This window comes from Pristiophorus japonicus, chromosome 2 (assembly GCF_044704955.1).
Source record: "Pristiophorus japonicus isolate sPriJap1 chromosome 2, sPriJap1.hap1, whole genome shotgun sequence".
Lineage (NCBI taxonomy): Eukaryota > Metazoa > Chordata > Chondrichthyes > Pristiophoridae > Pristiophorus > Pristiophorus japonicus.
Genome location: NC_091978.1, coordinates 209,851,284 through 209,868,040, shown reverse-complemented (window position 1 = coordinate 209,868,040; position 16,757 = coordinate 209,851,284). Strand labels below are relative to the sequence as shown.

Here is a 16,757-nt window from a genome sequence, read left to right as displayed (position 1 = left end):
GACTGGAGTTAGTGAGTCTTTGATTTTGACAGATGATGCCAGTCATTAGGATATAAGCATATCTGAGAAGTGCATTCTTCTGATAGCTAAATATTTTCATCTATTCTGATTTTCTTTTTTCTTTTACAGTCATGCTGATATTCACTTTATTGTTGTGCTGAGCATATTCTGGCCTGGTGATACTGACGCTTACTAAACACAACTGAAATCATCGATGAGGTGACAACAGCCAAGTGACCATATCAGACAAGCGATGGTTAGAAATCTCTATAATAGTTGCAACTCTGAGACACTGTGATGATTATTAGATCTTCTATTTTGGAGAACTGCACCAAGTATTTAGAAGAAAATTTAGAAGAAAGTGTAAACAACAACAATTGAACAGCAACAATAATATGATGGAACATTGGATAAACTACATCTGAGTTGCTTCATTCTGAATTATTATACTATTTCAGTTGTGAATGTTAAAACATGAAAATGGGGTTGGAAGCTGGCTAGGAAGAGAATTTGTACAGAAGCAACTTTTCTTTAATTGCACCTGGGTGATCTCACTGAGCCATTCACTTATTAAGAAATTCACAGAGGCGGGTAGTTGAAGTTACATTTGATGTGATGCCCAATCGCCTGAAGATAGCTCTCTTTTCCATGGCTGCTACTGTAAGTTTTGTTTCTGTAATCCTGCTGACTGTGGCACTAGGGACAACACGATGGGTGACTGGTACTATTCTGTGCAAAACTGGGGCTGACATTGTAAATGCCACTGATCCAGAAATGGCAAAGTTTATGGGACACCTTTACTATGGACTATTCCAGGGACGAAAAATACGACATTGTGGTCTTGGAGGACGGTGCTCTAAAATCACAAGTAATTATGGCAGATTTGCAGAAAATGATTTTGTTGCTTTTAACTTGTTATTTAGGTGGGAGTTGGCACACTCACCTTTCATCTCTGGAGCTCAAGAATCTAGCCCAGAATGATGAGATGAAAGTTTCCTTTATCTCCAAAAGGTTAAGACCTTAAGTAAAATGTGTGTTTGAACTCATTTCCTAGTAGACATTGGCCCACAGCACTAAGCTTCCCACATTTGAGCACAAATTGGCAATCTCACCCAATTTGCAGCCTAAACCCAGTTGCTGGCTGGTATGTGTTTACAATGTAAAATATATCTATATCTGGCCGTGCTATACCTAGATTGGGGATACTTAATGCCTCACCTTGAAGAGCACAAATATAAACAAAAAAGAAGTTATAGTGCACTTTAGATTAGAAATTACCTTTCCACAATAGTTTATTTCTTGCATGGTTACTACATAATGAGAATTATGCAATGGATCAAGTTTTTATTCATATTTCAGTTGAAGGAAAGCCCTGAATTAAATTAAATTGTAAAAGGTTACTTTTCATTCTTCAATGTGTTTATTTTTTAGAACTGTAGGTTATGACTTAATCAGGTGAAAAATAGTCAAAGTGGTCACTTTAAAATCAGATCAATTTTGGATTCTTCCATTTGACATTTAGTTTCGTTGGGCCAAAAAGGAAAACACGTCACAATTAAATGTCAGTGGAATATATAACCTGGCAAAACTGCATTATCTTTGCTGTGTGTAAATGACAGTTCATTTGCATAAGAAATTAAGTTGACTTGGAGGAAATTGCTTTTTTGATGATAGACACTGCATGTATCACATCAAATATATTGAACATCCTACATCCTTTAAAGCCTGTAAAAGTACCAGTTACATATTGAAGAGGAAACTCAGTTATTGCACTCCTTAGTATCTTAAAAATTATATATACTTTTAAAACATTTTATTGCACAGTTAAGATCAGAAAAATTGTGAAACTGAAAAAATACCATGGGGTAATGTTGATGTCTTTACTACCTGATTGGTAATTAGGCGGAGTGAGTTCTACAATGGGTGGGCAATCTGCTCTGCCAGTCTATCACCCAGGCAGTGAAGGTGAAAATTTACCCCCATATTGTTAGTTATATATGATACAAATATTTTGGTTTTTAAACAAAATTGCTTAATTGCTTAATACCACAGTGCCCCCCATGCTGACTGATGATTTAATGATGTAGCAAATTGGGTTGATGTGGAAGGTGTTACTTAATGTGGACTAAGCTGTGTTGGGGAGGTCTCATCCGCCCATCGGAAGGGAAGAGGACCTCCCTCCGTGCTCTGACTCCCTCCATAAGCATATGGAGGGAGTCATAGGGGAACCTGGGTGCAGCCCTGCACCTCTGTGCAGTGCTTGTCCATGTTTGCAGCAATTCAATGCTGTACCACACTGACAGCACAAATGTTAAAAGAAAGTTGGCATGGTCCCTTTAAAGGAAACCAGCTGATGATGCGTGATGAATCACGTCACCAGACCCGCTTCCTCCAATTGGCCCGGGAAACACGCTGGGCAAGCTTAACAAGCCCAATTAAAGAAAGTTCACTTTCTAGAGTGGGATGGAGTCAGCAGCAGGGTCGGGGCCTGCCACCGACGTCACCTGCCCTGGACGTGCCGAGGTAAAGAAAATCCAGCCCATAGAATCTGGGAAATTCCTGAAGTTGATTCCATTCTGCTGGTGTTACATCGGCAAAAGTGTGGTGGAAACCCTGTTTAGGCACGTAAATAGGTTTCCGCCGTGTGTTTGGTGAAATAATGCCGGCGGAGCGGGAGCAGCTCTGAGGAATTTTCTGGCCATGGAATTTATAATACAGAGGAGGCCATTTGGTACATTGTATCTGTGCCAGTGCAAGCGCATCAACTACACTCTTTCATCAGCCCTGTAAGATAGGCGTTTCTGCGGCCGCAAACGAGACTCCAGGATGGTATGTTGCCTCCATGGTATGTGCAAGGCTCAAGGATGTCTCGGAGCAGGTGCAGGACATTCTAAAAAGGGAGGGAGATCAGCCAGTTGTCGTGGTGCACATTGGTACCAACGACATAGGTAAAAAAAGGGATGAGGTCCTACGAAACGAATTTAAGGAGCTAGGACCTAAATTAAAAAGTAGGACCTCAAAAGTAGTAATCTCGGGATTGCTACCAGTGCCACATGCTAGTCAGAGTAGGAATCGCAGGATAGCGCAGATGAATACGTGGCTTGAGCAGTGGTGCAGCAGGGAGGGATTCAAATTCCTGGGGCATTGGAACCGGTTCTGGGGGAGGTGGGACCAGTACAAATCGGATGGTCTGCACCTGGGCAGGACCGGAATCAATGTCCTAGGGGGAGTGTTTGCTAGTGCTGTTGGGGAGCAGTTAAACTAATATGGCAGGGGGATGGGAATCAATGCAGGGAGACAGAGGGAAACAAAAAGGAGACAAAAGCAAAAGACAGAAAGGAGATGAGGAAAAGTGGAGGGCAGAGAAACCCAAGGCAAAGAACAAAAAAGGCCACTGTACAGCAAAATTCTAAAAGGACAAAGGGTGTTAAAAAAACAAGCCTGAAGGCATTGTGTCTTAATGCAAGGAGTATCCATAATAAGGTGGATGAATTAACTGTGCAAATAGATGTTAACAAATATGATGTGATTGGGATTACAGAGACGTGGCTCCAGGATGATCAGGGCTGGGAACTCAACATCCAGGGGTATTCAACATTCAGGAAGGATAGAACAAAAGGAAAAGGAGGTGGGGTAGCATTGCTGGTTAAAGAGGAGATTAATGCAATAGTTAGGAAGGACATTAGCTTGGATGATGTGGAATCTATGTGGGTAGAGCTGCAGAACACCAAAGGGCAAAAAACGTTAGTGGGAGTTGTGTACAGACCTCCAAACAGTAGTAGTGATGTTGGGGAGGGCATCAAACAGGAAATTAGGGGTGCATGCAATAAAGGTGCAGCAGTTATAATGGGTGACTTTAATATGCACATAGATTGGGCTCAGCAAACTGGAAGCAATACGGTGGAGGAGGATTTCCTGGAGTGCATAAGGGATGGTTTTCTAGACCAATATGTCGAGGAACCAACTAGGGGGGAGGCCATCTTAGACTGGGTGTTGTGTAATGAGAGAGGATTAATTAGCAATCTCGTTGTGCGAGGCCCTTTGGGGTAGAGTGACCATAATATGGTGGAATTCTGCATTAGGATGGAGAATGAAACAGTTAATTCAGAGACCATGGTCCAGAACTTAAAGAAGGGTAACTTTGAAGGTATGAGGCGTGAATTGGCTAGGATAGATTGGCGAATGATACTTAAGGGGTTGACTGTGGATGGGCAATGGCAGACATTTAGAGACCGCATGGATGAACTACAACAATTGTACATTCCTGTCTGGCGTAAAAATAAAAAAGGGAAGGTGGCTCAACCGTGGCTATCAAGGGAAATCAGGGATAGTATTAAAGCCAAGGAAGTGGCATACAAATTGGCCAGAAATAGCAGTGAACCCAGGGACTGGGAGAAATTTAGAACTCAGCAGAGGAGGACAAAGAGTTTGATTAGGGCAGGGAAAATGGAGTACGAGAAGAAGCTTGCAGGGAACATTAAGACAGATTGCAAAAGTTTCTATAGATATGTAAAGAGAAAAAGGTTAGTAAAGACAAATGTAGGTCCCCTGCAGTCAGAATCAGGGGAAGTCATAACGGGGAACAAAGAAATGGCGGACCAATTGAACAAGTACTTTGGTTCGGTATTCACTAAGGAGGACACAAACAACCTTCCGGATATAAAAGGGGTCAGAGGGTCTAGTAAGGAGGATGAACTGAGGGAAATCCTTATTAGTCGGGAAATTGTGTTGGGGAAATTGATGGGATTGAAGGCCGATAAATCCCTAGGGCCTGATGGACTGCATCCCAGAGTACTTAAGGAGGTGGCCTTGGAAATAGCGGATGCATTGACAGTCATTTTCCAACATTCCATTGATTCTGGATCAGTTCCTATCGAGTGGAGGGTAGCCAATGTCACCCCACTTTTTAAAAAAGGAGAGAGAGAGAAAACAGGGAATTATAGACCGGTCAGCCTGACATTGGTAGTGGGTAAAATGATGGAATCAATTATTAAGGATGTCATAGCAGTGCATTTGGAAAGAGGTGACATGATAGGTCCAAGTCAGCATGGATTTGTGAAAGGGAAATAATGCTTGTCAAATCTTCTGGAATTTTTTGAGGATGTTTCCAGTAGAGTGGACAAGGAAGAACCAGTTGATGTGATATATTTGGACTTTCAGAAGGCTTTCGACAAGGTCCCACACAAGAGATTAATGTGCAAAGTTAAAGCACATGGGATTGGGGGTAGTGTGCTGACATGGATTGAGAACTGGTTGTCAGACAGGAAGCAAAGAGTAGGAGTAAATGGGGACTTTTCAGAATGGCAGGCAGTGACTAGTGGGGTACCGCAGGGTTCTGTGCTGGGGCCCCAGCTGTTTACACTGTACATTAATGATTTAGACGAGGGGATTAAATGTAGTATCTCCAAATTTGCGGATGACACTAAGTTGGGTGGCAGTGTGAGCTGCGAGGAGGATGCTATGAGGCTGCAGAGCGACTTGGATAGGTTAGGTGAGTGGGAAAATGCATGGCAGATGCAGTATAATGTGGATAAATGTGAGGTTATCCACTTTGGTGGTAAAAACAGAGAGACAGACTATTATCTGAATGGTGACAGATTAGGAAGGGGGAAGGTGCAGCGAGACCTGGGTGTCATGGTACATCAGTCATTGAAGGTTGGCATGCAGGTACAGCAGGCGGTTAAGAAAGCAAATGGCATGTTGGTCTTCATAGCGAGGGGATTTGAGTACAGGGGCAGGGAGGTGTTGCTACCGTTGTACAGGGCCTTGGTGAGGCCACACCTGGAGTATTGTGTACAGTTTTGGTCTCCTAACCTGAGGAAGGACATTCTTGCTATTGAGGGAGTGCAGCGAAGGTTCACCAGACTGATTCCCGGGATGGCAGGACTGACCTATCAAGAAAGACTGGATCAACTGGGCTTGTATTCACTGGAGTTCAGAAGAATGAAAGGGGACCTCATAGAAACGTTTAAAATTCTGACGGGGTTAGACAGGTTAGATGCAGGAAGAATGTTCCCAATGTTGGGGAAGTCCAGAACCAGGGGACACAGTCTAAGGATAAGGGGTAAGCTATTTAGGACCGAGATGAGGAGGAACTTCTTCACCCAGAGAGTGGTGAACCTGTGGAATTCTGTACCACAGAAAGTTGTTGAGGCCAATTCACTAAATATATTCAAAAAGAAGTTAGATGAAGTCCTTACTACTAGGGGGATCATGGGGTATGGCGAGAAAGCAGGAATGGGGTACTGAAGTTGCATGTTCAGCCATGAACTCATTGAATGGCGGTGCAGGCTAGAAGGGCCGAATGGCCTACTCCTGCACCTATTTTCTATGTTTCTATGTTTCTATGTATTTGCAGTTGCTATGACAGCGAATTGACAGAGTATGTCATCATATCATCTTTGAAACTGACCATAACCTTGGGATTTGGCGCATACGCAAAGCCCGAAGTTGTGGTCTGTCAATGACAGCTCCGAAACTGATTGCACTGTGACTGACCCCCCGCCACCCCCTGCCCTCCCAACAGAGTCGACAATCAGTGAAATATTGTAAATCATTGAAACTGACGAAAACCTCGGCTCTTCTGCAGTGAGTACTCTGTTAAATTCCCCACTAAAAGTTAGATGCAGAGGGATTAGGTGTAACTCGGGTTTTAACAGCATATTGGCTGCTTAACAAAGGTTAAAAATCTGGAAAGCTCATTTTTATTTTGTGGAGTGTCAAATTTCTCCATTATAATAAAAATTACAATTTTTAAGAAACTTAAAAAAAAACTTAGATTCTTTAAAGTTTGTGCATCTTTATTTCAGGTTTGCCTTTTCCTCATGTGAGAGCCCAAATCTTTCTTTTGCTGTCGAACATTTTTTAAAAGATAGAACTTTAACAACTTACTCACTTCCTTGTTTGCTGTTTGTGAGAATTCTGCCTTTTGATTGGCTGCTTAGACAGCTTGTTAACGTCACAGCAGCTCGCACAAGTGGCTTCCGATTAACTTCTGTTGAATTGACCTCAAGGTCGGAAAACCTGAAGTTCTTGACACAGGGATTGCGAAATCCTTGCGGGAAGCGTACTTTAGGGCTTTCACTTTGCTGTTGACCGCAAATTCAGGGCCATTGGGCCATTGCCTTTTCCCCATATCCCTTCTTATTGTTATAGGAGAATAAGAAGTTGGAATATAAAATGAATGGGAATAGACTGCAGGGCACAACACAGGGGAGGGTCTAGGAGTCCTGCTGGATACCTTGTTGACACCATAAGAGCAGTGTGTGACAGCAGGAAAGAGGCAAACAAGAATGCAATGGCAGAAATCTAAGTCCTGGTGGTAATTGTGTGATTGTATAGGGCACAGGTTCAGATTGATCTGGAGTACTTTGTACAGTTCGGGTCACTGTACTGCATTGGAAACATCCTACCTTTGGAGGTTACAAAGAGAGTATAGAGGAGGATAATTAAACTGATAGTGGGAATGTGGCACCTTAGCTATGAGGAGAAAGGCACATTCGAACATAAGAACATAAGAAATAGGAGCAAGAGTAGGCCATTAGGCCCCTCAAGCCTGCTCCACCATTTAATAAGATCATGGCTGATCTGATCATGGACTCAGCTCCACTTCCCTGCCCACTCCCCATAACCCTTTATTCCTTTATCGCTCAAAAATCTGTCTATCTCCGCCTTAAATGGAGCAGAGAATTCCATAGATTTACAACCCTCTTAGAAAAGAAATTCCTCCTCATCTCAGTTTTAAATGGGCGGCCCCTTATTCTAAGACTATGTCTCCTAGTTTTAGTTTCCCCATGAGTGGAAATATCCTCTCTGCATCCACCTTGTCGAGCCCCCTCGTTATCTTATATGTTTCGATAAGATCACTTCTCGTTCTTCTGAATGCCAATGAGCATAGGCCCAACCTACTTAGCCTATCTTCATAACTCAACCCCCTCATCTCCGGAATCAACCTAGTGAACCTTCTCTGAATAGCCTCCAATGCAAATATATCCTTCCTTAAATACGGAGACCAAAACTGTACGCAGTACTCTAGGTGTGGCCTCATCAGTACCCTGTACCGTTGTAGCAGGACTTCTCTGCTTTTATATTCTATCCCCCGTGCAATAAAGGCCAACATTCCATTTGTCTACCTGATCACTTGCTGTACCTGCATACTAACTTTTTGTGTTTCATGCACAAGTACCTCCAGGTTCCTCTGTATTGCAATTTTACTCCATTTAAATTATAATTTGCTTTTCTATGTTTTCTGCCAAAGTGGATAACTTCACATTTTCCCACATTATACTCCATCTGCCAAATTTTTGCCCACAAAGATGGAAATTTTCAGACTGGAGTAAAGAATGCTCAGGGGAGATGTTGTCAAAGTTTTTGAGAGTTATAATAAAAAATAAACCCTAATAAATTGTTAGGCATGACAAGAAACTCTGTAACCAGGAGACACGGACTCACACTGCAAAGAGGGAAAATAATGGACAGAAGAATGTCATTCAAGAGTGTCTAATACCCCGGCTACAGAAATGTCTAGGCTATAGTGTACATTTTTTGATCTTTGGAACCAGCCAGAAGGACCACAATGGTCTTTTTATATCCTGCATATTGCCTTATTTCTAATAAAATGTCTGTCTGTCAAAAACTACAAAGGTGATGTGCAGCTCTGTGTGTATGAGCTGTATAGCTCCGAGTGCACATACAGACTCACAATGGTCAAAGCAAATCACCACCCCTTCCCAGTAATTCTTTCCCAACTATCTACTAACACACAGCTATTATTCAAAATCGCTGCCTTTTCCTTTATATTTTTTAAATATATTTTTCCAGGCAACAAGTAATGCTCCTGAAGATTTCTCCACAGCTGCCATTGATGCCCCCTGTAGCTGACCATAAGGAGGCACTGTTTAAGAAGGTTGATAAATTAATTGACTCATAATTTGTGGTCAGCGGTGAAACAAATGTGTTCACCGCTGGCCCCAAAGAAAGCTGCCCAGAAAGATCTTGCGATCTCTGTGGCGAGAACAGAAAACAGAGAGTAGGGATAAATGGTTCATTCTCAGGTTGACAATCAGTAACCAGTGGGGTGCCACAGGGATCAGTGCTGGGACCCCAACTATTTACAATCTATATTAACGACTTGGAGGAAGGGACTGAGTGCAACGTAGCCAAGTTTGCCAATGATACAAAGATGGGAGGAAAAGCAATGTGTGAGGAGGACACAAAAAAATCTGCAAAAGGACATGGACAGGCTAAGTGAGTGGGCAAAAATTTGGCAGATGGAGTATAATGTTGGAAAGTATGAGGTCAGAAAAAAATCAAAGAGCAAGTTATTATTTAAATGGAGAAAGATTGCAAAGTGCTGTGGTACTTGTGCATGAAACACAAAATGTTAGTATGCAGGTACAGCAAGTGATCAGGAAGGCAAATGGAATCTTGGCCTTCATTACTAAGAGGATGGAGTATAAAAGCAGGAAGTCTTGCTACAGTTGTAAAGGGTATTGGTGAGGCCACACCTGGAATACTGCGTACGGTTTTAGTTTCCATATTTACGAAATACTTGCTTTGGAGGCAGTTCAGAGAAGGTTCACAAGGTTGATTCCAGAGATGAGGGGGTTGACTTATGAGGAAAGGTTGAGTAAGTTGGACCTCTACTCATTGGAATTCAGAAGAATGAGAGGTGATCTTATCGGAACATATATTATGAGCGGGCTTGACAAGGTGGATGCAGAGAGGATGTTTCCACTATTTGGGGAGACTAGAACTAGAGGGCATAATCTTAGAATAAGGGGCCGCCCATTTAAAACAGAGATGAGGAGAAACTTCTTCTCTCAGAGGGTTGTGGATCTGTGGAATTCGCTGCCTCAGAGAGCTGTGGAAGCTGGGACATTGAATAAATTTAAGACGGAAATAGACAGTTTCTTAAACGATAAGGGAATAAGGGGTATGGAGAATGGGCAGGGAAGTGGACTTGAGGCCATGATCGGATCAGCCATGATCATATTAAATGACAGAGCAGGCTCGAGGGGCCGTATGGCCGACTCCTGCTCCTATTTCTTGTATTCTTCTGAGAAGTTTGGCTTTTTCAATGTGCAATTGAGATCAGTGCAGTGTAGTAGGAATTCCTAGTGCGAGCTGGTGTGACAGCAACATGCTGTCTAAGCAGCTAATCACACTGCAGAATTCTCACAGACAGAGAACCAGGAAGTGAATAAGCTTCTTTTATTCTGACTTTTAAAAAATGTTATAGGGAGCAAAACAAAGATTGGGGTTCTCACCTGGGGAAAAGGTAAACCTAAAATAAATATGAACAACCTTTTAAAATATATAAGTTTCTTTTAAAGTTTCTTAAAAATGTGATTTTTATTATAATGGAGAAATTTGACACCCCGCAAAACTAAAATTAGTTTTTCAGGGCCATAACATTTATTTAGCAGGCGAGACACTATGAAAACGCCAGTTACACCTAATCCAACAAGGATGAACTTTTAATGGGGTATTTCACAGCAATATTACCGAGGAAGAACTGATTTCCCTGATTGCACTGATTGCCGACTATGGGGAAGTGGTGGAGGGACACAGCGCAGCCAGTGTCGAAGCAGTGAATGACTGACAGTAACTTCAGGACTTCTGCGTTGGGATGTGCATGCGCTGACCTGTGGTCAGTTTCAAAGAGGTAATAACAGCAAATGTGGTTCGTTCGCTGTTATTACCCACCACAAATTCCGGGTCTTAGTCTGCTTTTTCTACTTTTCCTGCAGTAATCCATTCATACCCCAGCCAGGAACTGGTAAAATAGGTTACTGTCAGCTTTTTTTTATGTCACCTATGTTACAGCAGTTACACAGAATTTATAAAAAAATGTTTTTTAGGAGTGGGAATCCTGATCAATTTTTCTCGCAACCTATGACAGTAAGCCCTCTAGTTTGAAGATCTCTAGTGCTGCTCCAGCTAAGAGCAGCCAGCTCAGCAAAGATGATGGATCAAACCCGATACCTTCTTGTTCTAGTATATCTTTCACTATTTATTGGCTAAAATCACTGAGCTATTGGAGGAACAATAGGCAGTTATGTGAAAAAATATTTTGAAATTAATGAAATGAATAGTTCTAATGTTAATAAAAACAGAGAATGCTGGAAATCTCAGCAGGTCAATCAGCATCTGTGGAGAGAAGCAGAGTTAACATTTCAGGTCTGTGATCTTTCGTCAGAACTGGAAAAGTTTGAGATGTAACAGATTGTTAAGGAAGTGCAGGGCCAGTGAAAGGGGAAGGGGAGGGAAGAACAAAAGGGAAAGTCTATGATAGGGTGGAAGGCAGAAGAGATTAAGAGACAAAAGGAATGATGGGCAAAAATGAGATGGTGATGGAATAAGATAAGAAACAAAAGATGAGACTAGATGAGGTATGAATGGCGGATTCAACACCAGCTGCTATAGGAAAGAGAAAAAAAGGGAGAGGGTTTGTAAAAAAAGGGGAAAAAATACGGGCAGAGGTTATGTTCTGAAATTGTTGAACTCGATGTTGAGTCTAGAAGGCTGCAAAGTGCCTAAACGAAAGATGAGGTGCTGTTCCTTGAGCATGCATTGAGCTTCTTTGGAACAGTGTAGGGCGGTGATGTCGGAGTGAGAGTTGAGCAGAGAATTAAAGTGACAGGTGACTGGAAGCTCAGGGTTACGCTTACGGACTGAGCGGAGGTGTTCTGCAAAGTGATCACCCAATCTGCGTTTGATCTCCCCAATGTAGAGGAGACCACATCGTGAGCAGCGAATACAGTATACTAAATTGAAAGTAAATCACAGTTTTACCTGGAAGGAGTGTTCTGGGCCCTGGACAGTGGGAAGGGAGGATGTAAAAGGGCAGGTCTTGAATCTCCTGTGCTTGCACGGGAAGGTGCCGTGAGATGGGGAGGGGGTGCTGGGGGTGAGTGGACCAGGGTGTCGTGGAGGGAGTGGTCCCTTTGGAATGCTGAGAGGGGAGGGCAGGGGAAGATGTATTTGGTGGTGGAGGTGGTGGAAGTGGTGGAGGATGATCTTTTGAACATGGAGGTTGGTGGGGTGAAAGGTGTGGACAAGGGGAACCCTGTCGTGGTTCTGGAAGGGAGGGGAAGGGGTGAGAGCAGGAGTGTGGGAAATAGAACGGACACAGTTGAGGGCCATGTTAATCATGTTGGAGGGGAATCCTCGCTTGAGGAAAAAGGAAGATATATCAGAGGCACAGTATGGAAGGTGGCGTCGTCAGAATAGATGCGACGGAGACGGAGAAACTGGGAGAATGGAATGGAGTCCTTATAGGATGCAGGGTGGGAGGAAGTGTAGTCCAGGTAGATGTGGGAGTCAGTGGGCTTATTGTGAATGTTTGTCAATAATGACAATGTCGGGGTTGGATTTGAGAGAGCGGAGTGCTGCAAATTCAGAGAGTGAAAGGTTGGAGAGAGTGAGGGGAGCAGAGAAATTGAGACGGCCGATGTTCCGTCGACAGTTCGCAATATAGTTCTAATGTTAACCTAGATAGGAAAGAAAAATGAAAATGGTAAAGAAATTTAACTTTAAATGCCATAGGCAACGATATTCAATTTGAATATTCAGACATTGTCACGAGCATGACAGACTCCACATACATGTTAATGTAAATGCTTTTCCACTTTTGTTTTTTCTATAATGTTTTCTGATCTATACTTTCAGTTTTTCCACAGTTGGTGAAATCGCTGAATGCAGCTGTTCATGTTTTGGTTATATTTTTTATCTGCCTAGCGATTGCATTTGCTTTGGTCAGTTTTGGGTTTTGTATTTACAATGCAATGAAAATCCCTTACCAAGCCATAAAAGGACCAATGGGCATCTACCTCTGGAACTTGATTGCAAGTAAGTGTGTAGAACCTACTTTTGTTATAGTGTTCATTTACTGTTATATCATGTTTTTAATGTGACTAAATCCCATTAACACCAAGTGTTTCATTTATATTCATTTAAAAACAAATCATTCAAATAATCTTTGAAATTGAGGGTTTGTAACAAAATATTCTATAAACTGAAGTGCATAAATAATTAGGTAATAAGAAACATCTGCATAAATCATCCATCCTTAAATAAAGTAGTTTTAATGTTTCAATCTAATATTACATATATCAAAGAAACTCTTTCAGAGATTGAAATGTTCCTGATATAATGCAGTATTTACATCCTGGCTGTACTAGTTCATGACATTGTGATTGGAATAAGTTGCTAGTGTCACCGTAATCTCAATATTTTGCATGTCTTACACAGAAAAAATATAATTCTTTCCATTATAAATACAATCAAATTGTAGAATTGTTTTTAAACTTAAACTGTTTCATAGTGCAGATCTCCATTTAACGGCTGATTTTATTTTAAAGTTAAGAAGCAAATTGATTTAGCAAAGATTAACTAACTGTATAGTCTATACAAGAAATATTTTAAACTTTAAAAAACATTTCAGAAGCTTCGTATCATCATGCCTTCAACATATATATCACTGTTCCTTTATTGTTGCTGGGTCAATATGTGAGAGCACCACCATCACAAATACTGCGGCGGGTTAAGGGCAAGGCCCGCCCCCACCTTCTCAGGGCAACTGGGATTGGGCAATAAATGTGTGCTTGCGAGTTTTGGCTAGATCCTGAGAACAAAACATATTCTGGGTATTTTAAACACTTTTTAATATTTTCTGAGGTTGCAGATTAGGTCTTGATAACCAATGGGATTTCCCTTAGATCACTCCATATTATTTTACTGTAAGGTGGAAGTGGATGAGGATCAGAAAGACCACTACAGAGATGCGAGGCTGACTAGGCACCAAAGGCAGCATCTGTCCTGTGCCAGCTGGGACCCATGACTTTTTATCTATAGATCCACATGGGGCTATTTCACAAAGACCTTTCAGAAAGCTGCATCTTCCTCACACATCAGTAACTGAAGTGGGCCAGCTGGCAGGCAGTTATGGCTGCAATTTAAACTCATGCCAGCATCCATCTATTACTGGATATTATACATACATACAGCTTGGCAGAGGAAAACATTTTAACTAGTAACAAAATAAACTATTATTGAATATGCTCACCCTAGCCTAGCAGAGAGAAAAACATGTTGAGGTTCTTAAGATTCAAACAAGACTGATCTTCAGTTCCCCACTTCTTTCCTGAAGGCATTGACTCCATGCTGGCCTTTAGCTCCATAGATGCTGCTCGCCCTCTGATATTGTTCCCAAGTGGCCATTCCTAATGTGTGAACCTAGTTTGAAGACTATTTAACTGTACAGGCATCTTAGCCAAGTCTAAATACTGATAATCATACATGCACACCTCCACCAAGGGTTACTGGAAAGCAGACAGATGCAGGAGCACTGGCTGAATTCATCACCCTAATCCGTGAAGTGCTGAGGTCCATTGTACACACCTAACACCCATCCAGCTAAGATTTTCTAAATCAGCACATATGTTCGTATTGAATCTGGGATATTCCTGGTCTATTTGGGTCATCTACTCATTGGCTTAACTGGCTGAGCTATTCTGTGCACTACTAAAGCAGTCTCAGCAAAATATGATTCCAATCTTTGATGCTCCATTTCGACTAATCTTATTAGATCATATTAATGTTATATATTATACTTGATTTTCAGAATCTATAGAGAGGGAGATATTCTATATCAGCCAAATCTTTTAATTCTATCTTGCAATTACACTGGTTTCCTTTTGCAGGTATATGTGGACTGTTTGCAATTGTTTGCTTTATTGCTGCTGTGAAGCTTCATCACCATACAGAACAAATTGCCAATTTTCACGAACATGTTTTTAAGTTCATTATCCTTCAGGAATACTTTGACTACTCCTTCTGGTTGTGTGTGGCAAGTGCTGTTGTGCATGTAGTAAACATGTTAGTGGTCCGCATCAGCGGAGTACGTTTCCCCACATTAAAGACCAAAACAGAGGAAGCAAATGTCACACCTGAAGACCTAATGTATTAGTCAACAGACGATATAGTTATATCACAGAGAAGCACATTGTTGGAGACCTTACCAAGATTAAACAGCTTCTGAGGGCCATATGCATCTTGTTTACATTGTAACAAAGTGTTATACTTGGTATAAAAATGGAGGTGGTATTGTTCCAGTAATGTTTAAAGCAAGCATGTACCCTATTTTTGTTACTGAGGTAAAGTGTTTTCAGTATGTCATTACTGTATAAATGTTTAAAAGTTAAATGCTTATTATCTTCATATAAAATTCAGTTAGTATTCAAATACGTTATTTGCTAGGGTAAGTATTTTTAAGTCTTTCTTTACATATGAATAGTGTTTTGTCCTTGCTGAAATATATGTAATTGCAGACTGTAATATAGAATTTTAAGAGTCACAAATGAGACATTTGATGTTAAGAATTCTCAGTGTCTGCTTGTGCTGAGTAAAAGATCAGCATTGTAGTGTTACAAGTCAAAATTCCACCTAAATAAAGCCTGTGCCATTATACATTGTATATTTTTCATTCTAACTTATCGAACACGACCTACTGTTTGTTCAATGTAACCAGGTCTGTTCTGCCAATGAGCAATTAATATTTGCATTGCACTATTCGCACAGAAACGGGTCCAATCTGAGACCCCAAATCAAATCTAATATTAACTGGGATAGAATTAGTGTGATAGGTATAGAGGGAGCAGAATTCTTAAAATGCATTCAGGAGAACTTTTTTAGTCAGTATGTAGCTAGTGTTCTGGACTTAGTTTTAGGGAATGAAGCTGGGCAGGTGGAAGGGGTATCAATGGGAGAGCATTTTGGTTGTAGTGATCATAATTCAGTTAGATTTAGGGTAGTTATGGAAAAGGACAAATAGACCGAGAATAAAAGTTCTCAATTGGGAAAGGCTCATTTTACTAAGCTGAGATGTGATTTAGCCAAAGTGGACCAGAAACAGCTACTTGAAGATAAATCAGTGTCAGAGCTGTGATGTATTCAACTGTCATTGTAACCCATGTATAAACTGACCTAAGTTGTACACCGTGAGAACACTGAACACTGAACTTGTGGGAGACACTCCGAACCTGGACTTTCAGGTATAAAAGGGGAAGCTCCGCCCACCTTCTTCACTTCAGTGCTGGCTAATAAAGGTTATTGGTCACAGAGTGACTTTCTCTCAAGTATGGGCCTCGTGTGTATTTGTACTGTATAATAACGACATATCATTGGTGACGAGAAACTGGAATTTAAAGCACGCGAGCATGTGTTGGTGATGATTGGGATGATTTTATTGAGAGACTACAGCAAAGTTTTGTCACTAAGAAATGGCTGGGACAGGATTCGGCCGACAAATGCAGGGCTCATCTCCTGACGGTTTGTGGATCCAGGACGTACTCCCTGATGAAGGACCTTCTAGCGCCAGAGAAGCCGGCAGACAAGACTTTTGAAGAGCTCAGTAAATTGATCGGGGAACACTTTAAACCAGCGATCTGCATGCACATGGCGAGACACCGGTTTTACACGCACCGGCGGCGAGAAGGGCAAAGCGTTCCAGACTTCGTGGCAGACCTCCGGCGACTGGCGAGTCTATGTAAGTTCCCAGATGCATGCAGAGCGAAGATACTGCGAGACCTTTTTATTGAGGGCATCAGGCACGCTGGGGTTTTCAGGAAACCGATTGAGACCAAAGACTTGACCCTGGAAGCTGCGGCTTTGATGGCCCAGACATTTATCTCAGGGGAGGAAGAGACCAGAATGATATTTGACAAAAATCTTGGTTTAAATGCAGCAAATGGACA

General features: G+C 41.7%; 1 protein-coding gene across 1 annotated transcript; it reads left to right on the top strand.

Annotated features, from left to right (window-relative positions):
* Positions 1–600: 600 nt before the first annotated feature.
* On the top strand, positions 601–15,471 carry clrn2 (clarin 2). The gene is made up of 3 exons (XM_070870819.1): positions 601–868; positions 12,673–12,852; positions 14,706–15,471. Exons 1-3 carry the CDS (start codon positions 616–618, stop codon positions 14,969–14,971), a joined length of 699 nt encoding a protein of 232 aa, XP_070726920.1. The 5' UTR covers positions 601–615; the 3' UTR covers positions 14,972–15,471.
* The last annotated feature ends 1,286 nt before the right edge of the window (positions 15,472–16,757 follow it).